This window comes from Hoplias malabaricus, chromosome X2 (genome assembly GCF_029633855.1).
Source record: "Hoplias malabaricus isolate fHopMal1 chromosome X2, fHopMal1.hap1, whole genome shotgun sequence".
Taxonomy (NCBI): Eukaryota; Metazoa; Chordata; class Actinopteri; order Characiformes; family Erythrinidae; genus Hoplias; species Hoplias malabaricus.
In genome coordinates this window covers 17081698-17108688 of record NC_089819.1, presented here as the reverse complement: position 1 = coordinate 17108688, position 26991 = coordinate 17081698, and the positions used below count along the sequence as shown (strand labels likewise).

General features: G+C 36.3%; 2 protein-coding genes across 5 annotated transcripts; one reads left to right on the top strand and one right to left on the bottom strand.

Annotated features, from left to right (window-relative positions):
* The first annotated feature begins 1027 nt into the window (after positions 1-1027).
* On the top strand, positions 1028-17891 carry LOC136677016 (coiled-coil domain-containing protein 180-like). 4 transcript variants are annotated; one of them, XM_066654362.1, is made up of 37 exons: positions 1028-1269; positions 2798-2946; positions 3211-3296; positions 3394-3503; positions 3879-4007; positions 4129-4239; positions 4329-4424; positions 4514-4677; positions 5114-5233; positions 5328-5407; positions 5494-5582; positions 5679-5798; positions 7130-7303; positions 7701-7816; positions 8572-8698; positions 9041-9083; positions 9174-9301; positions 9434-9615; positions 9707-9882; positions 10490-10670; positions 10775-10921; positions 11009-11153; positions 11289-11405; positions 11484-11579; positions 12055-12141; positions 12562-12749; positions 13175-13242; positions 13341-13455; positions 14063-14143; positions 14526-14595; positions 14699-14843; positions 15050-15210; positions 16541-16678; positions 16759-16870; positions 17164-17269; positions 17345-17471; positions 17625-17891. In XM_066654362.1, exons 1-37 carry the CDS (start codon positions 1210-1212, stop codon positions 17757-17759), a joined length of 4479 nt encoding a protein of 1492 aa, XP_066510459.1. In that variant the 5' UTR covers positions 1028-1209; the 3' UTR covers positions 17760-17891. The 4 variants fall into 4 exon arrangements, with proteins under 4 accessions (XP_066510459.1, XP_066510460.1, XP_066510458.1 ...); XM_066654363.1 differs by having other exon boundaries at positions 9171-9301; positions 16831-16870; XM_066654361.1 differs by having other exon boundaries at positions 9171-9301.
* A 196-nt stretch (positions 17892-18087) lies between these two features.
* Positions 18088-26722, bottom strand: LOC136676628 (protein O-mannosyl-transferase 1). The gene is made up of 19 exons (XM_066653740.1): positions 26303-26722; positions 25658-25764; positions 25521-25571; positions 25258-25404; positions 25044-25152; positions 24830-24889; positions 24646-24739; positions 24404-24559; positions 23953-24083; positions 23746-23841; positions 21188-21280; positions 20944-21040; positions 20744-20836; positions 20481-20601; positions 20295-20392; positions 19623-19736; positions 19407-19533; positions 19143-19320; positions 18088-18771 (listed from the first exon to the last, which is right to left on the bottom strand). The coding sequence occupies exons 1-19, from the start codon at positions 26419-26421 to the stop codon at positions 18597-18599; spliced, it is 2166 nt and encodes a 721-aa protein (XP_066509837.1). The 5' UTR covers positions 26422-26722; the 3' UTR covers positions 18088-18596.
* Between the last annotated feature and the right edge of the window lie 269 nt (positions 26723-26991).

Below are 26991 nucleotides of genomic sequence, written 5' to 3'. Positions count from 1 at the left end.
GAATTTTGTTTCTGTTCATTAATTATGCATATTAAAATTTCATGATGCTTCCAAGTAAAAGAAAAGAAGAAAATCCCCTAAAATGGGCCTAAATGTAATTCAACTTTGTCTCTATTCAGTATATATGGATCTAGGCAATCAGTCCCTGGAATTTGCCCACTTGAGACACTGCAGTTTTAAAAATGGAAATTATAATCATACTAACTGGACTGGGTGATTGGCTTAAAATATTTTTGTTATATTTCTTGAAATACTCATTACATTCGGTTAGCAGTCAGTAAACCAAAAGGTCTGGTGACATGATTAAAACGATTCCGTCACAGGAAATGATTGCATCTATTACATCACTCTGCCCCCGTCAGATGTGGGTAGAGTAGCCAAAAAATTTACTTAAGTAAGAGTGTTGTTACTTTAGAATAGTATGACTCAAGTAAAAGTAAAAAAGTAGTCACCCAATTAATAACTTGTGTAAGAGTAAAAAGTACTAAGAGAGTAAACTACTGAAGTGCAGAGATTACAAAAAATAAGAAGAGCAAGAGAAAATAACAAGAAGGAGGTGTGCACATAAACCATAAACTGTGTGTATTTGCATTTTCACTCTATGAAGTGACAATTCAGACTTAACAGCAGCTGGCTCTTAACTTATGCACTTTGAAGACTTGCTGACAAAAAGAAGCTGGATGAAACCAGAGAGCAACCAGTGTGAACATACATATTCACTGGAGAGAGTCTTTAGAAAATATACTTTAAAACGATTAAGCAAAGACTGAAATGTGTTGTGGTCCACTCTTTACATTGTAGGCACATTGTGTACATTGTTGACTGAACAAGAAAAGAAACAAAGCCTTGTGGCTTTAGGACTTTCGGGGATGAAGATTGCTGGTTGGACCTTATGGATAAGGGTGATCCACTTGCTGTGTTCTCGGTTGGACCTTTTGTTGGACCTTTTGTTGGACCTTTTGTTGGACCTTTTGTCCTCAATCCGTCTTGTTACCACAGCAACAGTAGACGCTAGAGCCGTGGGAACAGTAGAGAAGGGGCTCTGTTCCGTTTGGGTTTTTAACTCTAGAATTAGGCTCTCCGGATAAAGATGTAGTTTATTTCTCGTTGTAATCTCACTTCGCCTCCATTTCATTTTGTTCCACAGGCAAACTCTGTGATCTTAACAGCTCAGTTTATAGTAGGTACTCTGAGTTGAGTTAGAACAAAATGGCTGAGAGTCGTGTTGTTCCAAGCGGAAAGGTATACAGACAGATGTTTGATGCTCAGGTGAGGAATATTAAGATTTAATGTATTTTTAAATCCATTTAGACTAAAGATGTAGCTATGCAGGTTTTTGTAAGGCCTTTCAACAAGCTCTAAAAATACACAGACTGGTTTTGGTTGGTAGCAAGCTAAATAAATGAATGTTAAAATTTATCTCAAGCCTCTCCAAAGGCCTTTTTTAATTATATCTCAATTAATGAAAAGTTAATGATAAACATTTGGTGACATTCCTCTATAAAGTCTTCTTCCGATTATTGATTACGCTAAAGCTGGAATAGGTGATTTTTCAGAAACCATTGTGTATGCCAGTTTATGAAAAAATCCAACTGAGAAAGTCCCCCATATAAGTTTAGCTTTCCTTCCAAAGCTACTCCACCAAAAACAAATAAGTACAGGGCTTGAAACTCTACACAGTGAGAGGAGCACACAGTCTTTCACAGGGCAACACAGATACACTCATTCACTCACACCTACGGACACTTTTAAGACGCCAATCCACCTACCAAAGTGTGTTTTTGGACTGTGGGAGGAAACCCACGCGGACACGGGGAGAACACACCAACTACTCACAGACAGTCACCCGGAGTGGGAATCGAACCCACAACCTCCAGGTCACTGGAGCTGTGTGACTGCGACTCTACCTGCTTTTCAAAATTACAAACCCCAAAATTATAAGATAAAATTTATAAACACGTTTTAAAAATGGACATCTTTTTATAAGTGAAATTGAGATGTTACCTTGGTGGCAGCATATGTCCCTCTAAAGACAATGTTTGCCTCCACATCAATTCTCAAATATGCGGGTCACCCATGCTGTGGTCACTGATGCATCCCTAACCATGAGGGATGTTGGCTTTTGCACCTATCACTGATAACAGTATGCATGGTGTCTGTTGTCAGTAGCACAGAAAACTCAATGTTTATATTTCATGAAAACAAGCTGAGTCAAGGACTCCTACTGTCTCTACTGTCTTTGGGACCATCTGAAAAGAGCTTGGTAGCAGTATAGTTAATTGTTTATTTATAGCGTAATACTTTAAAATGGTGTGACATGGATTTTCTATAAACTTTTCACTCTTGTTTTGCCTGTCCCAAATGTTTGAGTATGTTGCAAGCATCAAATTCAATTTTTTTTAATATTTAATAAACACAATCATGTTGATCAGTGAAAACATTGGAACTCTTCTTTTTTTTTTGCATATTTGTCAGTTTAATAAATGTTCTAGATAATTAAAAAAGTGACAGATTCATGTTTTTCTTGCATTTTACACAATGTCCTAACTTTTCTGGAAATGGTGTTTGTATATTTTTAAAAGTTTTTTTCTAAGATATAAATAACCTAATACCTTTAAAGTGGCTTAAATGTAACTCTATAACTTCACCCACATTCTGTATCATGATACATTTAGCATATATACAACACAAAACGGACATGCTATTGAGGTTAAACACTGGAGGGAGTGTTACCTTGAAATCTGTATGCAGATCTGTGATGCAGATGTGATTCAAAAAGTTTGGGTTTTATTCATAGGTTCACTTATCTCTGTCTGTTCATGAAACTCGGAGGAGGCGTTTTGCAAATGAAGGTTTCTTCAGTGGAGATGACCCTGTAAGCAGGGACACAGATAGCGGCACCTACCAACTGATTGGAGATAATCAGCTCCAAGATACAACCATAAGGTAAAGCATTGTTGTGGATTACTGTATGTGTTGTGTATTTCTGTTGGTTAGTATGCTGAGAGTGAATTTACACTGCTCCACTTAAGCTGAAATATGCACAGAGTAAATTCTCCACTTATTATATAATGTAATATTTATGTATTGTGGCTGAATATGTTCTGTTAATGTCTTGTCAGTCTAGCATTAAGCATGTGTGTGTGTGTGTGTGTGTGTGTGTGTGTGTGTGTGTGTGTGTGTGTGTGTGTTTTATTATTTATCTGGCAGGGAAAAGCAGTTTTCAAGTATTAGGCCAAAAATCTGTGAGGACTGGGCTGATTATGAAGAGATTCAAGGATTGCCTGATAACGTCGGTTGGTAGACTTAGTAAAAAATATCACTGTACATATTTATTTCAACATAATGTTTGCTGGTGGTCATAAACAAATCTTTGTGAATTACTGCCTGTAGTTTCAGCAAAAACAGGCTCAGATATCACAGAGAGACTCAAGGAGAAAAAACAGAGAGATCACATAGAAGTTGTTGCTCACCTTCAGAGGGATCTTTCTGTGCTCAGTGCGGTATATATATTAATTTTATATTAAATTGAAGAAAAATATGCCATAGTGTTATTATGAATCTATCATATTAATGACATAATCATCATCATGAAATATATAATATTCTTGTTTTTTATGTGAGATTAATTTATCATATTCATAACAGTTACTTCAGTACACATACAGTATCATGCATGTCACATTACTTCAGCTTTACAGCATTAAACATAATCATATAATGGCATGGCAGTTGCTGGCAGTGGAAGTATGACACAGTTTTATTACTGAACATATCATGACAATTCACATCATATAACATCTGCCATGACATGTTTATGATATGTTTATGTCAGTTTTATAAAACACATATATATTGTTACCACTGGTATTTCTCAGAGATATGAGCCATTATTCAGACAGACTGGAGAAGATTTTTTTCTGAGACTTTCAGAATGTTATGAGAAGCTGCAGAGCTTTATGCAGAAGACAGAAAATGTTGCTGATTTAAAAGCTTTCAGCTATGAGGTGAAGTGCCGCATCAATATACTTCAATAATGTGTTGTATTTATGTTAGAGAAGTGTCTTTTTTCATTTGTGAGGAAAATTGTTTTTATCTCATTCACATTTTATTTTTATTTACTCTAAGGACATGCATACATTTAAAAACACTATTAGCCAGCAGTCTGCTTTGAAGAGAAAATGGATAAAAGAGTTAGATGAGACATTTGTCAAATATGAGGCAGAACGAGCATCAATGGTAAGTGATCCATTTGGCAAAGTTTTTTCATATTATCATGTATAGAGACATATATGCCATTTTATACTCCACTTATTTGTATTCTCTAGATTTCAGCATTATTAAAGAAATATGCAGCAAAACTTGAAAAAATTAGTTACATCATGCCCTGTGATGTCCATCGCCTGATTGACAATGAAGCTATGGTAAGATACTCTCTCTGTTTACAATGTCTTTATGTTATCACTATAGTTACAGGTTATTACTGTAGTTTTTTTTATTATTATTATTTCAGATGATTAATCAAGCATTATTGGCAAATAGACGAGCTATTGCCAAACTGCATTTGAACCTGATGGAGAATGATCTGCAGATAGAAGCGCTTAACCAGCAGAAGTGTGAGGCAATACTTCAAGACTGGAAAACACTCAACGTCCTAACAGTTGTTAATCAGTTTAAGTAAGTTCATTATGAGATTATAGCAAGAATTGCTGAGAGCATTTTAGATTAGTATGTTTCTATTTTGCCTGAATATTGTATATTTCCATGAAAACACAGGCATCTCCAAAATGGCAAAAACAATTCTTTAATGTTAGTGCAAAGTAATGTAATGATATTTTATTCCAAGTCATTTGTAAAGTCATATAGTTTACTTAGAGTATTACAAACAATGTTTTATATGATGGAGATACATTGTTTTCTGTGTTAAGTGACAATATGCATTAGATATTCTACTTTCAGTTTCATGTAGTAACACATTTTATTTTTATGAATTGTAATGAGTGAAAACAAAAACGTAGAAACTTCTCTTGGGTACAGATTTAGGGAAACTGTTATATTATTAATGAAAATATTAGGAAAAATTGAAAACTAAATTGTCATGCTTCATTTACAGAGAATTTATGAAAAGCCCTGAAATTCAGGCGCCTAAAAATGTGCAAGACACTATCCACACTATGAGGACAACACAAGAAATGTACAATGAGCAGCGTGTCAAAATCCTTCAACAAATCAGGTTTGGTGTTCACATGTGTTCTGTGCTTTTTAAAAAGGTATTTTTAAAGGCTTTTTCTAACCTTGGGTTTTTAAATATATATTCATATTTGAAGAACAATGATTCCTCCAAGATGCACTAAGGAAGTAGTTGCTGAATGGTACTCCACTTTAACTTCAATCAATGGACAAATTGGTAAGAATGAACTTTTTAACATGTATTACCTTTGATATAACTTATTTAAACAGTTACATTTTTGTACGGTTATTATACCTTTACAGATTACATGAACATTGACACCATAACAAAAATGCGTCAACACTATGAGAACACCTGGCAGAAATGTTTGGCAGAAATTGAACACTTGAAGGTTAGAGATTTTAGAGATTAGTGTTTTTTGTTTATAGTCAATTGATAGTCAGTTCATAAAACTGAAAGTCAGATTAATCACTGTTGTCAATCACAGAAAGAAGTGTCTGCATATGGAAACACACCAGCTGAGACACAAAAGATTATTAATGCTGAGCTGCTACCTGTGATTGGGAAGTGCCAGAAACAAGCAGAGGAGCATTTGGCAGCAGTGGATGTAAGTTTTCTTTTGATGATTTTTTTTTGTTGATACACTATAAATAGTGGCCCCTAATTGTCATTGCTGTCAAAACAAAACCTCATATCTCCATAAAAGTAAGCTCACATGAGAAGGAAAAACCCTTTTCAGTTTCATTGTAAGTTAACTTATTTATGTCTGATGTAACAGCTTCCTGTGAGGTTGTTTTTAGTTGGCCTAATACTTTTAGTTTTGAATGTATGAGGAACAAGATGCCTTGCGTTATTCTTCCAACATTTCTCTAGAGTAGTACACATCAAGTCCTTCTGAATTATTTTTTGTAAATTTTGAACATATAGCTATGTTCTGTTACAAATTAACTTTACAGAATTCTAGGTCCTAGCCCTATGTGAGCAAGCTAGGAGAGCAGAGGCATTAAAAAGTGCATAAGGAAACCCTGAGAGGAACCAAACCTCAAAAGGGGAACCCATCCTCTGCTGGTGAACCCTAGAGAAAAACAATCCAATATACAGGGGTTGGACAATGAAACTGAAACACCTGGTTTTAGACCACAATGATTTATTAGTATGGTGTAGGGCCTCCTTTTGCGGCCAATACAGCGTCAATTCGTCTTGGGAATGACATATACAAGTCCTGCACAGTGGTCAGGGGGATTTTAAGCCATTCTTCTTGTAGGATAGTGGCCAAAACATTTCCTGACTCGCTCCTCCAAAACACCCCAAAGTGGCTCAATAATATTTAGATCTGGTGACTGTGCAGGCCATTGGAGATTTTCAACTTCACTTTCATGTTCATCAAACCAATCTTTCATCAGTCTTGCTGTGTGTATTTGTGCATTGTCACAAATACAGAGAGAGTTCTAGTGGAAACAGGAGAGTTGAGGTGCACATTTAATTCTGCCGTGATTTGGGCAGCCGTGGTTTTATGTTTTGGATATAATCTGGGTTAGCACCCGAACATCCCTTTCAGACAGCTTCCACTTGCGTCCACAGTTAATCCTGTTGGATATGTTTCATCCTTCTTGGTGGTATGCTGACATTACCCTGGATACCGTGGCTCTTGATACATCACAAAGACTTACTGTCTTGGTCCCAGATGTGCCAGCAAGACGTGCACCAACAATTTGTCCTCTTTTGAACCTTCACACTCTGCTCTTACTGGTGCAATGTGCAATTAATGAAGATTGGCCACCAGGCTGGTCCAATTTAGCCATGAAACCTCCCACACTAAAATGACAGGTGTTTCAGTTTCATTGTCCAACCCCTGTAGCTAAATCTGCTACATGGTCAGGCCTGTATATTACCACATCTTTACTATGCAGCCAAGACTACATTTTTCATATTTTACAGAAAGCTTTTGAGAATCTGGCTAAGACATCTTCCCATATGAGTAAGTCCTTATTCAAGTTCATGCGTGGTGTGGCTCATCTCTGGGAGGTGCACAGTGCCAGTCTACTGAAGAGAGAGCAGGAGCTTCAGAATCACCTTGAGAAAATTAGCTACAGTTATGATCAGGAAAACCAGGTGAGGATGACCATACTCTCTTATCTCTTTTTACTTCTAGATATTAGAAAAGTCTTTGTAAGAAAATATTAGAACTAAATGTGGTTCAGGTTCATTTTGTAATGCAAAACAACAGCACATGAAACCGACACTAGATGAAGTGTTAAAGCGCAGAACATCTAATACATACAATAAACAAATAAAACAGAGGAGGAAAAAATACATAAGATGGTGACTTGACAACAATACAAAACAAGTCAACACTATATGTTTTTGTGGTAAAAGATGCCTATTCCTGTGCAATTTCTTCAACTGCTATTTAACAACATAATAGAGCATAACATAATCATAATGCACATGTAGTTATTTTGCATTGTTTTTATATACAATTGTGAGCTGCTTTGTGTTTTGTTGCCAGAAAAAAGAGGCTCACCTGGATGTACTGATGGACAAACTGAGGCAGGAAAGTACAGAAGAAGCTTTAAAATCCTCATTAGAGAAGACCCTTGCTTTTTTGGAGGAAATCAAGGAAGGGTAATCAAAAAGTGCTTGTGGATGTGTTTTTTTTTGTTTGTTTTTTTACTTCAACTCAAAAAATTATCCCTGTATACCGTATACTTTTTAAGACATAGTTGTCATAAAAATCTAATATTGTTATATATGAGCCAACATGGTGGTGCCCCTGCCACACAGCTCATGTCTTGAGGTTTGTGTGTTCACCCTCTGCTTGGGTTTCCTCTTGGTGCTCTGGTTTCCTCCCACAATTATTCATTCAATCATTGTATGTAACCGATTATCCAGTTCTGGGTTGCGGCGGGTGACCCTACCTGGAATCACTAAGTGCAAGATGGGAACACCCTAGTGTGGGTGCCAGTCCTTTGCAGGGCAACACACACTCACCATCTATGGACACTTTTGAGTAGCCAATCCACCTACCAAACGTGTCCCAATGCGGACAATGGGAGAACACACCAAACTCCTCACAGACAGTGACCCGTAGCGGGGCCCAAACCCACAAACCCAGGACCCTGGCGTGATACTACCTGTTGTGCCACCGTGGTGCCACATTAAATGAATTTTTATTTATTATATTTTATTATATATATATATAATTATCTGCCATTTCATTTTAAGGCTTATATTGTGGTTTAGATAATGGTATGTAACAGTACAGTTTGAAATAGTCAATAAAGAGACATTTCCTCTTTGTGGGATGACAATTCACTGTTGTTACATTTTAGTCACCATTGCTAATGTCTGAAATTCTGTTGTAACATCGTCTTCTGTAGGTATGTTGCCATCTATAAGGAAGAAGTTGATGCAGTGGAGAACTACCCAGCAATAGTTCTAGAAGAACTGCACGCATACAGCTCAGCAGTCAGCCGATACTTTAGCGTCAAAGAAGTGTACAGCCAGGTAGAATTTAGTCTTGACTTGCCTTGATGTCAGTAAACAGGCAGACAGTAATGCTGTTGTCGTAACCCTTCATGGAAACATATTACTGCTGCTGAATAAGCACCTCTTGTCTTTGAATAGTAATTTAATGGGAAAATATTTTATCCAAAGTGATTCTGGGCTATGCATTGGAAAATATATTGGATTATTCAGTGAAAAATGTGTATACTGTGTGAATAGCTGATGGTTTTAAATGAAATGAAGATTAATCTTTGTCCTGTCAACAGTGACATACTTCATTTTTATTTACATTTTTTTAAGAATTCTTAGAGGCCTAACTAAACATCTGTTTACATGTACCAGGACCTTGAGGAGCTTCAAATGCTTTATCCTTCCCTTAAACTTGGTGAGTAAAAAAATGAAAATATTCACTTCTCCTGGGGTGTGTTGATATCTTTTCACATATAAGTGCTGTCTGACTGTTGAATTTTAGCAGATGCTAGTGGGATGGCAAGTGTGAAAGGTAAGAGAATGTTAGTAAATCCAAGAAGGAGACGCTGTCCAGATGTTTCTCAAAAGGCAAATCCACAAGAACACTGCTCCCTTGATTCACTCCATTCAGAGGTACATACTGGTGTGCATTGTATTTCATCTGTGGTTTCTTATTATTTATGCATTATTCCTAGACACATTCATCTTCTTTAAATTCCCACTGTTTTGTGTAATATATTTTTTAATTTGATGTTTTTCTAATAGGGCCTTGATCACCCACAAGAGTTTCTAGACCCTCATACCAGTGAAACTTTCACAACTGCAAATGGAAATGTGTTCCACTGCTATGGTTTCATAATACCATGTGATAATGAAACAGACATTAACTTTGAGGAAGTGGAGCACATTTTGTACCCCAAAAGTCTCACACATCAGTTACAGAAAATGTAAATTTACATTTTATAAGCATCAAATAACCACTAGTTTCATATAATATTGTATATGCTTTCAAGTCTAATTTGTGTCCGAATATCACAGTGTAAGAGAGGAGCTCTTTAATCATCTTGAGGGCAGGTATCATACAGTACTGAATAACACAATGACCATCATCCTAACTAAGAAGGAGGAGTTGAATTCTGAGTTAGATCTTCGCCTTCATCTTCACCAGCCTCGAGCCAGAAGGATTGAGATGGACATTCACAATGTCCGAGCAGGTATTTTTACCTGACAATACACCACTGTAGATTCATGATCCATTTGCTTTTGAGCATGGTTGGAATTATGGTAATTTACGTATAAATATTTAAAAAGAGCTATAATTTTACCACTAATAGTAGCAAACATTTATAAATGGGAGTTTTGCATTGTTTTTACATTTTTCTGCGAAGTGCATCTCACATCAAATTGCTGGTTCACATCAATATGTGGTTCACATACACAGGGCAGCCATGTTTAAAATCAGTATTTACTAGTTGTCTGTTTCATAACATCAAAAAGCATCATACACAGCATATTCACGAGTGTTAAATGATCACTATTAATGTTACATTAACATTGTGAGTGTTAAAATGTAACACTCTCACTGGTAATTTAACACAAATGAAAAGAATATGACTGATTGCTCTTTTAAGCCATGTCAGTCAATAGAAAGTATTTTAACATGCTAGTACTCCCTTTCATCTATGGTGGTGTTTTGATTTTAATGGCTGTGTGTTTTGGTGTTGTGCACCACAGCCATTACTGGGCTACTTTGTAGATGGCTGTATCCACATTCAATTTGCTGGTTATTTTAAACCATTTTTTGTTGCTCAATGCTGCCAGATGAGCTAATCTTACATCGAGATCGTGTGGATAGACATTGCAAAGGAGCCATACAGGCCTTAACCGATTTCCAAACCGACTTCAACAAGCTGCAGGACAGACAAAACAAATTAACTGAAAACTTCCGCACTAAAATCTACAACATGGAGGACACTTTTAACACAGCAACCAAGTCTGATAAGTGAGTATCAATGTATTGGACATATAAAATTGATTTAGATCATCAATTTTTTTTATGTTCCATGTTTATCCATGTGGTTGTGATTGTGCTGTTGCTTTTAACAGGTTGGTTAAACTTTGTAATTCACTACAATCCCACCTGGCTGAACACATGAACGTTATACAGGAATTGCAGAGAAAATTCAGACAAAACCTAGAGGTGAAATTTCAGGGTCTTAGAGAGGCCAATGCTCAGATAATGAAATCGTTTAAGTAAGTCTGTCATATTTCTTAATAAGTTTCAATGTGAGGTCAGTATATGCCATGGAATAAATATATGACATCCTCTCTTCTTTTCAGACTGTTTTCTGAAGGAGGATGTTTCACACCCAAAGAGATTGAGGTTTACCAAAAACAGTTGGAGAAGATTGGCAAAAGAATTGACACAGCGGATGAGGCCCTAACGCTCGACATGGAGGGCACTGAGTCTAAATGCCTAGAACAGGTATAAATGTGCAGTATTTACTGGTTTACTGAGACAAACATATTCATTAATATGGTTAAGATGTTTGCACTGCATTATTGCTGAATGAAAGACAGAAACAAAAAACCTGGAATATATTGCTGTTTATATGGTCAGGCAAAAGAAGTAATCAACAAGTTTGAGGAGAGGTTCCACTTTCTTACAGTGGATCTGATGTTTCTTGAGAACATCCAAAAAGTGCTGACAAACACACAGGTCCAGATTAAAGCTGAGGTATTTTAAACATTTTATATAAAATTAATATTGCTCTGTGTTTAACTGTAGACTAAAATTATATATTTGTGCTGGCAGGTAATGAAAAGCAACATGCAGAAAAAAACGATCAACAGTATGATGGGTGAAATGGAAAAAATTCAAGCTTGTACTCAGCTCAGTACAGACAAGAGGGTAAATCATAAAAAAAAGTAAAATAAATTTACAGTAGAGCCAGACTTTTCAGCTAATAACATAAACTGATGTGTGTTTCGTTGATTTACTTCTGTTTTATTGAATGGGTTAAAAGAACTGATTGAAATAAGAAAATTAAACTAATTAATACAAACTAAAATAATTGATAAGATGCTTCACACTGGAATGAAGCTCCATACCTCGGCTGCATTAATTATATTATTTAATATTTACTGCTACTATTAGTTTGAAATATGAAATGTGATACTTCAAGAAGTACAGTCCTATTTAACTATTAATAGTTTACACCTGACTATATTTCACTAAAACTTTGTTCAAAATTATCTTAGCATTATTTTTTTCTTTTTATTTTTAGCTCTTTAAAAAGCATACTTGTTGTGGCCTTACTTACAAAAACACTTTATATATGTACATTTCATGAAGTTATAATGTTCAATATGGTTGGATCTTGCAGGATGTATCTACAGAGGAAATTAACAGTTTAACAGATTCCCTGACCGAAGAGCTAAGGAAGAGATGTCAGTATCTTGACTGCTTTATGGTACGCTGAAGCACAGCTGCTAGTCTGATATATTAATAACTGTTCTATTCATTCATGTTCTGTAATTGCCACCTATCCAATTCAGGACTACAGCAGGTCCAGGGCCTACCTTAAATTACTGTGCACAACAAGGCAGGAACACACCCTGGATGGGGCACCAGTCCAACACAGGGCACAACACACTCACTCATTCACTAACACACATATCTATGGACAATTTTGCAACTACCAATGCGTGTTTTTAGACAGTGGGAGGAAATTCCGGAGCACCCGGTGTATACCCACTCAGACAAGGGGCAACACACCAAAATCCACACATACAGTCTGATTATGTAATTTGAATTTTATTGTTAGTAAAAGATAATGATAACATCTATAAGCTTCATCCATGAAGTCAGCATTGAAATGTCTTCATTGCAGGACTCTAGCAGAGCTGTTCTATTGCCCGATGCTCCTCTGCAGGGGGCATTTGCAGTGGCTGCTCGCCCTCGATCTCGTAAGCAGGAGGCAAATGTAAGTTCAGCTGGAGATTCTCTCCTTCAGCCCAGCCGCATGGGAGCTACCTTCATGAACGATGCAGCAGTAGGAGTAATCAAAGGACTGCTCAGGTAAAAATAAATAAATAAATAAATAAAATAAATAGAAAAACTATGAAGTAAAGAATTATATGAGCTTATTAACATTTATCCTTAGATATAATTTAGTTTGACAATGAATTATGATTACATTTTATTTAAGCTTGCATTCCTAATAAATTCTCTTGGTGTAAATAAATAAAAGAAATGGTGACAAAAACATTACTAATACAAATAAATGATAAATATCTGTTATTTTCAAAATTGAATGAGAGAAGCACACTGAAATTTACGTAAAAAGATATATATTCTGTTATCTGTGGATTATAAATCGAAATATTGCTTCATTGTTGGAGTGTGCATTTTCAACATCTTGGTAATACCCAATTAAAAGGAACACAAAGTTTCGTATTGACATGTTCAGCACACACTGACCTTTTCCTCTATTAAAACCTCAGGATAAGCAAACACCAATGTAGTCATGATGTCAGTGCAGATGTTACAGACAGGAGCTCAGCAGTAGCTGGTAAACATCACCAATATCTTCATGTTTTATTGTAAATAACCGTCTGTGTTTGAAGTTAAACACTGTGTGATACTGTGTTTTTCTATCTTGCTCATCAGTCCCTGTCAGACCAAGCTCTCCTGGGGGGTCAGCTCAGCAGTCAGCGAGAGGTTACAGCCAATCGGGCATGGAGACTCAGCGCAAGAAATCAGCTGAATCTATCAGCTCTCAGAGGTTGAATTTCCTTTAAATTGTGTTATGTACCACTGCATTTTCCTAATGTAATTATATTACATTATCTTGTTGCAGATCACTTTTAGGTCACTGTGTTTGTAAAAGAATAAGATGTGATCTCACCTTTGATTTCTTTGTAGTTTTGTGGCTCTGATATGGGGCAATTAATTATTTTCCTTTACTTTCTTTCTGATTATGTGATGCTATGTTTTTGTATTAAGCTCCTAATAAGGGGTCACAGGGCTGGGGTGAGAGCCCTCTGCCATGAAATGATAACACCTGCACAAACTACAGTTTTCTAGAGATAAAAATGGTTAGAATTGACACAATAAAAAATAGTTTAACACAATGAAACACAACTTTTGTCACCTATGAAGACAAGTATCCAGTTGGATTTGTAAATGATACACATTCCTATCCAGTACCACCCGGTTATCCAGGTCACCCTTAAGACATATATATGCCTATGGTTGGCTAGCATCTCAAACCCATAGTTGACTTCCAGTGGGAGCTTGGCCAGCAAATGGTTGCATCACTGAAGATATCCTTTTGTTATTAGATTGAGAAGTATTCAGATTATTTTTATACCATATACTAATCTTTTCAGTGTGAGAAGATTCTACAAACCTTCTCGGCTCGATAAAAGGTTCCATGTGTTTGGCTCCAAACCTGAAAATAAACAAAACATGTAAGTACGTAACATGCTACACACAGATTTATAAGTATTTTATATTATTTGGTTTAATGAATGATGTGGCTATAAAACTATTTAATGGAATGTTGAGCAACATAAGAAAAACTCAGGCCTTGCAATGAAATGGTGCTGTGTTCAAATACAGACCTTCATTTACAGCAAAAGGAGTTAAACAGAATAATTTATATAAGATCTTTTTAAAGTTATATTTAACTAGTAACTAGTTGCTTAGAAATACATTATTAGGAATAGTGCTTGGTGACCCTAACAATTTCTACTGTTTTGAATTTAATTTACTGTATAATATAAATGATATATATACAATTGTTCATATTTTATGAGACATTACTATTTATGAGAAATTGTGTTCTTTTAGTCTCACATTTAAAGGCTTCATATGTGACATTCTGTGGCAAGCCAATGATACGCTCCTCCAGATTGCAGAGGTACACCCAAAACTTTAATTTTAGCTCATCTTTTAGATATATTGCAAAAATTCAGAATGATTCATATTTCATTATAAGTCAGACCTAGTAAATCTCTGAACAGGATTTCTACAAAAAGAAGGAGCGCCGTCCTGTGAGCCGCCCTCAGTTCATCCAGAAATCGTTTGAATTGTGTGCTGAAGAGCTTAACAAAAGACTTCTTATCTACCAAAATCAAACTCATGAGTATCATAACAACTGTGTCCAAGGTTAGTCTCTCCCTGTTCTGTTCAGATGTAGTAATTTTACAGTGTCATTCCTGCAAGAGAAAAAAAAAATTAACACCTGCTCTACAGGAAGTACAATATATGATCTTAAATTTGCAGCCAGTGGAATAAATAGTAAACAAACTCCCTCTTAATGCTCTTTAGGCTATACTTTATGAATGCTTGCTGAAGTTAAGGTCTCTGTCTAGAGTTTCGCCAGCAGCTGAAAGCAGCTGAAGACTGTTTATGTCAGATGCCTGAAGTACTCCTCAAAAAACTAAGCGATCAGCATTTGGAGGATCTGAGCCAAGAGATGACACTCATCCATCAGATGTTTGAACATTTTCAGCAACAGAGTGAAGAAAGAAAGGCAAGTTGTCATTATCACGTGTACTAATCATGTGCTAAACTAATATTAGGGTTTATCGATTCTTGGCTTGGACATGTTGTTCTCAGAAAACATGAAACTTTTACATTTAAATATTAAATGGTTCCTTGTCTAACATGTCTCATTTACAAATGCTGTTCATGAAGTACTAGGTGAAATTTTGAGTCCCCTGTATTTTGTAAAATGTTTATGTAGAATTCTCAGTTCTGGTGGAGCAGCAGGTCACACCGCTCCAGGGTCCTGGGGTTGTGGGTTCGAACCCTGCTCCAGGTGTCTATGAGTTTGGTGTGTTCTCCCCATGTCTGTGTGGGTTTCCTCCCACAGTCCAAAAACACAAATTAGTAGGTGCATTAGCTACCCAAATGTGTCCCCAAGTGTGAGTTAATGTGTGTCGTCCTGTGAAGGACTGCTGCCCCTCCAGGTGTGTTCTTGCTTTGTGCCCGGTGATTCCGCATTTGCCTCAGACACTGAACTGGATGAGCAGTGGAACAGACCATGAATGAATGAATTCTCAGTTCCTCTGCGGTGCTTACAGGTCTGAAACAAGAGTGGAACTTGACATTATCCAAGGTTTATGTACAGAATAGATGTACTGGAATAGAGAATTTTGTAGAAATCAGTAAGTGTGAACTAGTAAGCGCAATCCAAATCCCATTTCCTGTTTTCAGCCCTCCTTCCAAAACCACTCCTCTAAAACACAGGAACGCCACTGCTTTGCAAGTCTCAGAGAGCGAAGCAATTGACAGTGACAGGTTCAGTGGTCTACCAGGAATTGCATGATTGTTAGCTATCCTATTTTATATCAATCTTTTTGTAATTTTAAAAAACCCAGGTTTGGACATTTTTAAATCACTTTTATTATATAAATATTATCTCTTGGATAAGTGTCTGCTAAATTCCAAAAATATAAAAATGTAATTTAATGTAAGACAAGGGATGGGTAGTAATGCCCTACATTCATTTCATTCATTGTCTGAAACCGCTTATCCAATTCAGGGTTACGGTGGGGCCGGAACCTACTCGGAATCACTGGGCATACCCTGGAGGGGGCGCCAGTTCTTCACTGGGCGACACACTCACACCTACAGACACTTTTGAGTCACCAATCCACCTACCAATGTGTGTTTTTGGACCCTGTGAGGAAAAACCGGAGCACCCAAAGGAAACCGGAGACAGTCACACGGACCAGGACTTGAACCCACAACCTCCAGGTCCCTGGAGCTGTGCGACTGTGACACTAACCTGCTACATTACTGTGCCGCCCCGTACATTAATTTATTCTGTATAATATATTCAATGCTTCTTCTGACAGAAAGAACACAGCAGTCAGTTGCGTGTGCGTCTGAGTCACCCGGCATGTGAGGAAGAGCTGAACAAGCTGACCACAGCTGAAAAGGCCAGACAGGAGGAACACACGAAAGCTATTCACAATACCAGACTGGAATTTCAGGTCATACTAATAACGTGTTACACTTCCTCTTCAGCTATGAGTTAATGTTTATTAAAGTTTTGTATATTTTTTTTTTTAAGGCATGTATTAAAAAGAATGCAGATGAGTTTGTGACTTCACTCGCTGCTTTGACAGAGAAAGTTCTTTTCCAGTTTGACAGCATGCTAACAGCTGAAGAAATCCAATGCAGATGTATGTAGTCTCATGAAAATATGGTTTACTTGTTAAATGTAACATTTTGGTTAAAAATAATAAAAAACTGTACAAGGCTTTGTTTTCCCAAATGGCAAATAGAAAACATGCACTAGCAGGGATGCCATATTTAAGATTATTTTCAATTAAAAATAAATTAAATCTTTAGCCAGTGGAATATAAACTTGTATGTGATTGTATATTAGAAAATTCTTTCTTACTTTTGGTGAAATCGGAATGCTAATCAAAAACAAATGCTAGATCTGTAACAGGAATACTCTTTCTGAAAGCAGTAGCTGACACAAACCAGGAAACTATCACAACATTGGTTCGCCAAAAACAAGCTGGTACTCTACAGATGGAGGACAAAAATAAACATTTATTGGAGAGAGGAAGCAGGTAAAATATTTTGGTTTTATATTTATCCCCAGAATTTTTATAAATAGAAACCACTTACCACTATTCATTTTACAGAACATGGCCAGGAATTCACTATTTTGGAACTATTGATGAAACACAGCGATTCACAGCCACCATCACTACAGCAAAAACTACAATGGGACACCTTAAGACTGTAGAGATTCGAAATGTGTTGCATAAGGTAAGTGAAATATGGTCAATGATATCACCCTAACATTAACATCATTTCCCTATTTAGTGTTAGCAAAGCTTAATTTAAAATTCCCCAGTATATGTACTGAATGTACATATGTTTTGAAGTATTAACTGTATTATATGTGTCTTTGTAACCCAGAGCTATGAGGAAAAAATTGAAGAAGAGCTTAACAGAGTGGTAAAGTTCAGCCAGGAGCAAGAGACAGAGCTGCTTCACTGGCAGGAACACTGGAGAAACCAGCTAATAACTCTATCTACACTTAACTCAGAGTGACTACACTAATGGCCATTCAATTACAGAAATGTTTCTTGTGTTAAATACTCTTACAAAACAATGATCTTTGTTTGATATTGTTTACTTTAAAAATGAATGCATTCTTACAGCATTGAATAAACTTTCATTTGCCAGGCACACATCATGGTTTGGAACATATTTAATCATTTAGGGTTTGATTGTAATTTGAGGGAAAAATAGATAAATATTAAGATTTAAAAGATCATAACATCAGTTTAGTAGTACAAACTGACAAATGTTTTGGTGTGAATTAATGTGAAAGGAACACAGTATAACAGTTTAAAAAAAAACATATTTATTTCTTAATTTCAAGTATCATTTAGAGTTGTGCAAGGATTCAAGAGAACGGAGTACTACAGCAAATATCTTTATGGGCTAAGACGTCACAAAATACAATCAATAAAAAATATTCTGAAATGTTTCATTCACAGAAGTATTTCACAGTAAAAATTGTAGCTAACTCACTTTGATTTAGAAGTTATAAAATATTTAATACTCTATTAGGAAAGAAGTGTTTTGATTTACTAGCTCTTATGGATGAGGTTTTATCACTTTTGTGCAAAACATTAAATCTCATTCTGAAATGTCTGTTCAACCCAAGAAAGAAACCTGATATTATTATAAAACAAAACACTTTGACTTATTTTAATACCATGTTTAAACCAAGTAAGTGTAATGCATTTAACAATTAAGGACACACCAGAAGCCATACTTTGTTTTCATATGTATTTTCCTCGCAAGCTACCTCTTTGCTACATCTTTTTCACTTGACCAACTTGTTGCATGTTTTTGGGGAACCAGGGAGAACTCCAGTGGTCACCGTTTCCGAAAGAGAATATCCCAGCTCTCTCTCCAGCGCATTTTAGCCAGTTGCTCTGCAGTTAGTTCAGGTTGGCCATATGTGAGAGGACTGAAGGTGCGGTAGCAAAGGTAAACTGAACACAAAGCTGCCAGAATAACTCCACCAAATGCCTTCTGCTGAGAAGAAGATCTAAGGGTACAAAAATAAACATTGATAGATAAGAAGTTGGAAACAAAATGCAAGAGAAGGAGAAAAAATATATCATTGCAGCAATTTTTTTTTTTGTAATTAGGAAATACAAATATTTATAATGTCACTCTCAGGATATCTTTTATTAAATAATTTGAAAGCACTGGATCTCCTTTTCATGAAGAAATAACCAAAACATATGTCTAAACGTTTCTGTTCCTAAATCACCATTCAAATGTAACCTTGTTTTTTTTTTCCATCTCCTCAAGAATAACCATTTTTTCATCTGACAATGTCTGTTTACGTTTGCATCAAACTCTATGTAGAAGCAATTTATCCAATTAAAGTTCCAATGACCATTTTAAAGTCACCTCAACATATGAGTGTATAGGTGCTCCACAACCACAGGTATCTGCAGGATTTGGAAAGTGAGTGCTGGAAGATAGTGGTACAGGAAAAGGGTCTTCTCCATGAGAAAAAAGGGGAGGTAGTTAACAGCCCAACCACCAGAGCACACCACACCGGCCAGAACCAGCTGCTTCCAACAGGCTACATACGGAGAGAACATCCTAAAATTGGTGATCAATCTCCAAAGTAATGAGTATCTTATATAAAGTAAAGTGTGTGCGTGTAACCTTCAGGGATGTCCTCTATTTTGCGCCGCCGTCTTATTAAGTACGTCAAAAACAGAAGAACATACACAAACAGTGCAACGTTTGCAAGGGTACAGATCACTATGTTCCCCATCAAATGGATTTGTGCCTGTAACAATGTGTACAAATTTCATTTTCAATTTATACATTTCCATTTTTTTGACAAGAAAATATAGAAGCACATTATACAGCACATACATTACTGGATGGATGAAGCCAGTATGCAATGTTTGTGTCCATGGTTATCCATTCCAGAGGTAAGGAGCTGTACTTGTGCTCCGATTCTTCATTTTTGACTGTCAGCATCTTCCACTATTAAAAAGGTGTGTATGCACACAACAATGTAAAAATATTTAGAATACTGTGAAAAATCAGACACCTTTGCTTTAAATTCTAGACAAAAAGAAGATACATTCAAAATAAAAAAAATCATATGTTGGTCTGTGTCTGCACTGTACTCTACATGTGAATGGCCCTCTTGTCCTGGATGGCAAAAATCCAGCAGAGTTAACTTGCCAGGTTTAGCCCGTATTTATGTTAGGTTCTTCTCTTTTCTCTACTGCGCTGCTTTAAAACTTTACTTTCCACCTGGGATCAATAGTGATCTGTCTTAGTTAACTTACAGGCAAATATATGCATGATCTAAACCTACATATGAAAAAGATTCAAATCTGATTAGAAACTAAATCTAATATTTGTTTATATACAGCACAAAAATGTCACATCTCTGTCACATTTAGCCAAATAAAAGAGATTTGTGCCACTTCATTAAACTTCAAATGACAGAATAAAATAAATTAACAAAATTGCACGGGAACTGCCCACTTATTTGAAGCAGTTCATTGACATTCATATGTTTGTCATAATTACCTGTAGCTCAATGAACTTAGCCATAAATGTGAGGTTTCTACTTATGTCATCATGAGTGGGGGACTTGAGTTCCAGTTCTCTCTCTTTCTGCTCATGGCCTAAGCACAATTATGGATATAGAAATAAAGATTTACAATGCAGATATTCAACCACCAGCATTCCTCAGAGAGAAGGAAAGTCTCATACTTGTGCCATAGCGATGTTCCTCAACGTTCCACACCCCACTTTGCTGGTAACCCTTATAGATCTTATCTCCCACCACCTCAAGCTGTCTAAAGCCCCAGTCTGGAAGAGACACACCACTCAGCTGCGCAAAATATCAAGAAAGAGAACGGTGGAACTGAGAGATGAGTACAGGAAAAAAAGGTTTTTGTTTTTATGCACTATAAGATGTGGCTTGTTATTTTCAGTGCATCAACTCAGACAAGCTCCTGCACACACAGACATACTTTCAGTACTGCAGAAGTGTTGACATGGATCAGCCGTACTTCTGATAGAATGGTCTTCCACACATCTCTGTCAGATTCCCTGTTTGTTATGTCCTGCAAAATGGACAGTTTTGGGTACACAGTTAAGCAACATAAAACAGCTTAGTAAATTCACATAAATGACTTTCATCTTAAATAATCCAAATTCGTAAGTTACATACCACTTTCCACAGATTCTGTACTGGCATTGACACATTGAAATCAATGTAACCAGACACTTCTTGAGAGTGAGGGCTCATTGGAGCAGCAACATCATGCCTAAGAATACAATACACAAAGGGTATGTATATATACTGGGCAATTAATATTCAACTGTCTTAAGAATTACAATGTAACTGAATGTAAATTCATTCACTAAAGTCTAAAACTAGTTATGCAGGATGTGTATATAATATGTTAATTTACGTGTTGAGGAAGCGTGATGTCATGCCATGCAGCAGCTGAATAATATCACCATGTCTGACAGCTCTGGGGGGCCTGCTCACCACAAGGCTCTGCCTGGAGATTGCAGAAAGAAACCCGGTAGACTAGATACATATTTCACATTTCACATTCCAAACAACGTAAAAGTGTCTAAAATTGTTTTCCACTTAAACAATGAAATTAATTTCTATATTAAAGCAGCATTTGCATGCCTTATACAACTACTAGACACGCAATTTGATTGTGGTGAAAGCCGTAACTTTCTACCTCACTGTTGTGAAAAAGAGCAGTTTGCATCCACTCTAATAAAGCACCTGGAGATTAATCTAAAAGGATGGTTTTAAAGCATATACAAGTACACACAGGTATTCATTCATTCATTCATTCATTCATAGTCTGTAACCACCTATCCAATTCAGGGTCTCGGGAAACCATCTTGGGGGCGGCGCCAGTCCTTCACAGGGCATACAAGTCTGAATTCATAATTCATGGCAATATATTTACATTAACCTCTATTACATTTAAAAATCTTTTTACTTCCAAATAAAGAGTTACTTTTATGGATTTACTTTTTTTGTAGAAAGCAACAATATCTATCTTCATTTAAAGGAGTGATTTGTAATACTGACACCAAGCGTTTATAATGCGAACTACAATAAAAAACAGTGGCTCTCTGCCTTCTCCCTCCCCTCACCAGGCACAAAGCATGGCCAGGTTGCTATTTTGAGGAAAACCAAACATACATAAATAAACAGAAGACCGAATTTAAGCTAAATAGCTAAAAGGAATGTGCCATAATCAACTGTTAACACAGCTAGAGCATTTCACTAAAACATCTACCTATGCTACAGAAAGGCAAAAAGTGAATAGGCGGCCACCATTTTCCCTGAATTTACAAGCCTTTACTGTCCAAATCCACCTTAAAGGCTAAGCACCACTTAATGGACATCCATGAATATTTCACATTATTTTAGTTACTGACATATATAAGTATGAATTAAAATGAAAATAACATGCTTAATTTGCTTTAAAACTGACAATTTTATTAAATTGCCGGAAAAACCCGAGCTCGCTACGGAAATTCTTGAACGCAACCGTGACGTCACTGGTGGACAACAGCTGAACAACGCCGCTGTAAAACACCGTTATGACTGACTGTTATGACAGTATCTAGCTAAATAACCAACATTATTCATGACAATAGCCTAGCAATAAGCTAAACTCAAATTTAGAGGAACCGTTATTCTTGTAAATGTGATCGAAGTCGAACTCGAATTCATCCGACACTATAAACCTCCGTAATGCAGCTACGTAGCCGAGTATAATCTGAGACACCGAGTTTAGCAAGTCAAGCTAACGTTAACTAACACCAACTAAAACAGGTGTTATTAGCCAGCTATGCAAAGCTAAAGATAGTGCTGGGTTTAATTAACAAAACTTGCTTTATAACAATTCTTATTTTAAAACAAACAACAACAACTTTACATCATGTCACTAAAACATCTATCTACCTACTTAAGTGGAAAGCAAAAATTTAAAGAACGGCCAACTTTTCCTGCACTTACAAGCCTTTACAGTCTAAATCCAACTTAAATGTTTAGACTACAAGGCTGGGGTTCTCAATTTTTCCTTCAAAATTATAATTTTAGGAGGCAGACACTTGCTTCTTACAATATTTGTATTCAAACATCTAGCTCCATGATTTGCCACCTTGAATTGTCCATTCCATCTTAAACAGTCGAATATGCATGGTTTTTCAAACAAACTCTTACTTATTAATGTTTTTAACACACACACCACAGAAACATACATTGATCTGCTTCAAATTTTTTAAACAAAGTACAGAATTTATACTTTTCAATCATGTTGACACTTTTCAGTCATGCTGTTCTTAACCAGAAACCTTACACACTTATATCCCTAACACTTTCATTATATAAAAAAACACCAATTATTTAGTTTACATATTTAAACTTTACATGGGTATATGTAATTGCATAACCTGTTCAGGAGAATATTAGCCATCTCTGGACCTATCTTGTCATCTTGCTGCTTCTAAGCTGCCTCCATCTTTCAAACACATGGTAAATATTTCCTCTCATTTTATTCCATCTCTGGTCATAGACATTTTAAGCAGGGCACTAAAATGTTAGGTATGGTAAAATCTAACTTTATCTCTGTTCACTTGGCTGAAGGACGCTATAAAAGTTTCTGTGTACAGGCAACCTGGTGGGTTTGGACTATAATGTGTTTTGGACAGATGGTGGGACCAAAGATCTAAGACCAAAACTCTAATAGAGCTCTGCTCCAGAATGGGCATTTCTCTTAGGGATGCCATTGCTTCAATTTAGCTTCCTTAATCTATGATCGCACACCCTGGAAATGTAAGATTGAGTACAATAAATATTACAAATTGCTCTGTTAAATGTTTAAAACCTAAATACAATAATTATCCTGATAGGATTGACAAGAATACAAATATACATACATACATTACCATATACATGTGAAAGGAGCTTTATTTGTGCATCTATGCGTACCTGCCTGGGTCTTTTATAATCCACCAGTTATTTACATCTTTAAAAGGATAGCAGGTAACTTGCTGTTGATGGGAGCTGCCACGGCCATTTTCATATCTTTACACAAAGAAGATTAAAAATGCAGTGACATGTAAATCCAGGATTACCATCTGTCTATATAATTACTGTAACCCCATTAAAGAATGTATCGGATAAGCAGGGTCTGACCTGATTGGATAGTTGGCTTTGTGGGAATGAAGCCAGCATGGAAGGGGCTTGCTAGACGCACTGCGGAGTGTTACCTGAGACCCATACGCCACCTCTAGAGGCTGACCCTGAGTGATCCTGGCCAGGCCACCCTGCATATTAAGAATGGAAAATTCATGTTATCCAAACAATTAATTCCAGAAACATGTCTACATTCTAAATAATGACTAAATTATATAAAGTTTAAATCACACTCAGGGTATTTAAAAGCATTGCTCAACTGAAGATGCTAACATGATAAATCCTGAACAAAATCATGTAGCCAACAAGTGGCGTTTGAGGCTAACACTCATTTTTTCCGTGTTTCAACACAAAATGCTAATTTGAACTACGGAGGAACAACAATTTCAATTTGCACTGTATTAATTGTCAGTGGGGAGGTTTCATCAAAGTGATCCAATGTGTATGGTACCTCTAGGCTGGCTTGAAAAGCACTGCTCATCATCTGGTCATGTGGTCCACTGCGGTACAATAGAGTCAGATGTATATAGAAAAATCCTAGGTACAACATGACTGGGAGCACCACAAGGGCCAGGAATCGAACCACAACCTGCACCACCACTTTACCCTACAAAAGAAGAAGGAAAAGTCATTGTAGTCTAATATTTAATCACTTAGAAACAAAAAAAATCAAATTAAATTAATAAAACTCACATTACTTAGTGTTTTTTCTCCAATGATATGCCATGTATGAACGGCAGCCAGAGAGAGTAGCAGCAAGTAGGTGAAAAGGCCCATGTACTTCACCCTGGGGAAACAATTTGAACTAAGCCATGTTTTTTTTCTTTTTCACAAATGATCCGAATATGATTATACTGTTTTTAACAACTGCACTTACCCCACCGCAAATGCACAACCAGCACCAGCAAGGAAGAGCCACAGCCACCTAAATAATGAACTGAAGCCAAAAAGGACACACATAACAATATGAACTGTAACCTTGAAAGTAGCAGCCAAACTTGTGGGAGGCAAATTCTTGAGGCTGAGAAGAGCAAGGTTACAGATTTGATCCAACATGTTTTAAATTATCCTTTATATATAATTATTCTCACCTCTTAGAGGCATTGTAGAACCGAAGGTAGGACAAAACAGCAAGCAGCAGGAAAAATATCAGCACAGATTCCAAAAGCATGAAGCGAGACTGTACAACTAAGGAGTTCTCTGTTAACAAGGAGAAAACAGCAGTTGCTTCAACAATCATCAAACCTCAGTGCTGATTAACAGTGCCCAAATATGTTTCAGAGAGATAGCAAAAGAAGTGTTTACCCATAAGCAGGAGCAGAGATGCTCCAAGGGCACTGTAATGAGAATATCCAAGCTCCACCATAAGAAGATAACCAAGTGGAACACAAAGCGAGCCTGCCAGAGCAGGTATTAGTCGAAGGGTCCACACAGGAACGTTACTGGTGTATTCTGAGACAGAAAAAATATGATTACTACTAATAATATATTTTTATTAGTTGCAGTAACAGTCAAATACTCAGGATAACCACTGCCAAAGCAAAGGTCATTATGACTCACTTATTTACCTGCTCCAATTCTGTTCCAAATAAAATTTCCATCAAAGTCCCCAAAATAACCTGTAAACAGAATTGCATTAAAATATTTTACAGAGAAACTGAAAACTATCCCATGATGATGTACAGATTATATCTATTGTGCTCACCTCCTAATGCCAGAAGCATGTGACCAAAAGGTGGTCCACTCTCGTCTATGAAAAATACCCGTCTCATGTACAGAGACACAAACTGACCATAGTAGACTTCATCAAATCTGTGGAATAAAGACAAGATTAGGCATTGCACTTTTTTTTCAATACATGTTTTTTCTGCTCAGAGCTAATTAAAGGTATGTTCTTAAAAATATATTGCCATTTAATAAGTCATAGCAATAATTTTTATAACCATCAATAACTATCATATAATGACATAGCATCTAATAATAATTAGAACATTTCTCATAATATGACAAGATCTCATAACAATATCTTATAATCTCTTAATAATAAGGAAGACGACACCAAGTCATAATGGTGACAGTTTAAGTCATGATTATGAGAAACGTTCTCATTATTACTTAATAACTAGTATGGGCCTGTGGAATAAATCTTTCATATTTCAGAGAACTGTATAGGCAGTTGTGTGACGCTGTATCTAACCTAGTGCAACATATTTGTTTAGAATAAATAAACCATGGTTTATTTAGCGAAGAGTGCTCCCTGTGTTGTGGAGCAGGGATGCACTTGAGGCTCAGCCCTATTATGTTTTATACTGTGACGATAATATAATGTTGTTCTCACAAAAACACTCACACGACAGATTTGGGAAACTGAATCCCGTACAGTCTGGTGAAAAACCCCAGTGCAGTCACCAAAACCAGCAGCACGTTAATTTCACATTTAACAGAAACGGGTAGTTTGACTCCCTGCATTGTCCCAGCGCCAAACGAACTCTCTCAGTTAGTCATGGAGTTTACAAGCCGTTGCTGTTTAGTAATCTTATTTATCTTTTATAAATCACCTCCCGAAATACGGTTTATTTGGGCTCTGCGTTCAGTCGATGATCTTAACGTTGAAGAGTTCTCTCTCTTTCTCTCGCTACAGATATTTTTTTAAAAACCTAGAGCGTAACATTACACAAAAGCATTTAAAAAAATGACATCTATCGAGTGAGGTAATAATATTTTTATCGCTAAAACTAGCGAGACCACGCTTCTAGAGCAGCATCTCTGCGTCTATATTGCAGTTTCAAAATAAAAGTCTTTTCCCTTAAGGTATTAGTTGGAGTAAAAAGTAAACCAAGAAAAAAAAAAAACTATACCACATATATATATATATATATATATATATATATATATATATATATATATATATATATATATATATATATATATATATATATATATATATGAGAGAGAGAAAAGAGAAAGATAAAAGATTTGAACAATTTTTAAATAATTTTTATTTTACCCACTGTTCACTGGAGAACTTCATTTTAGTGA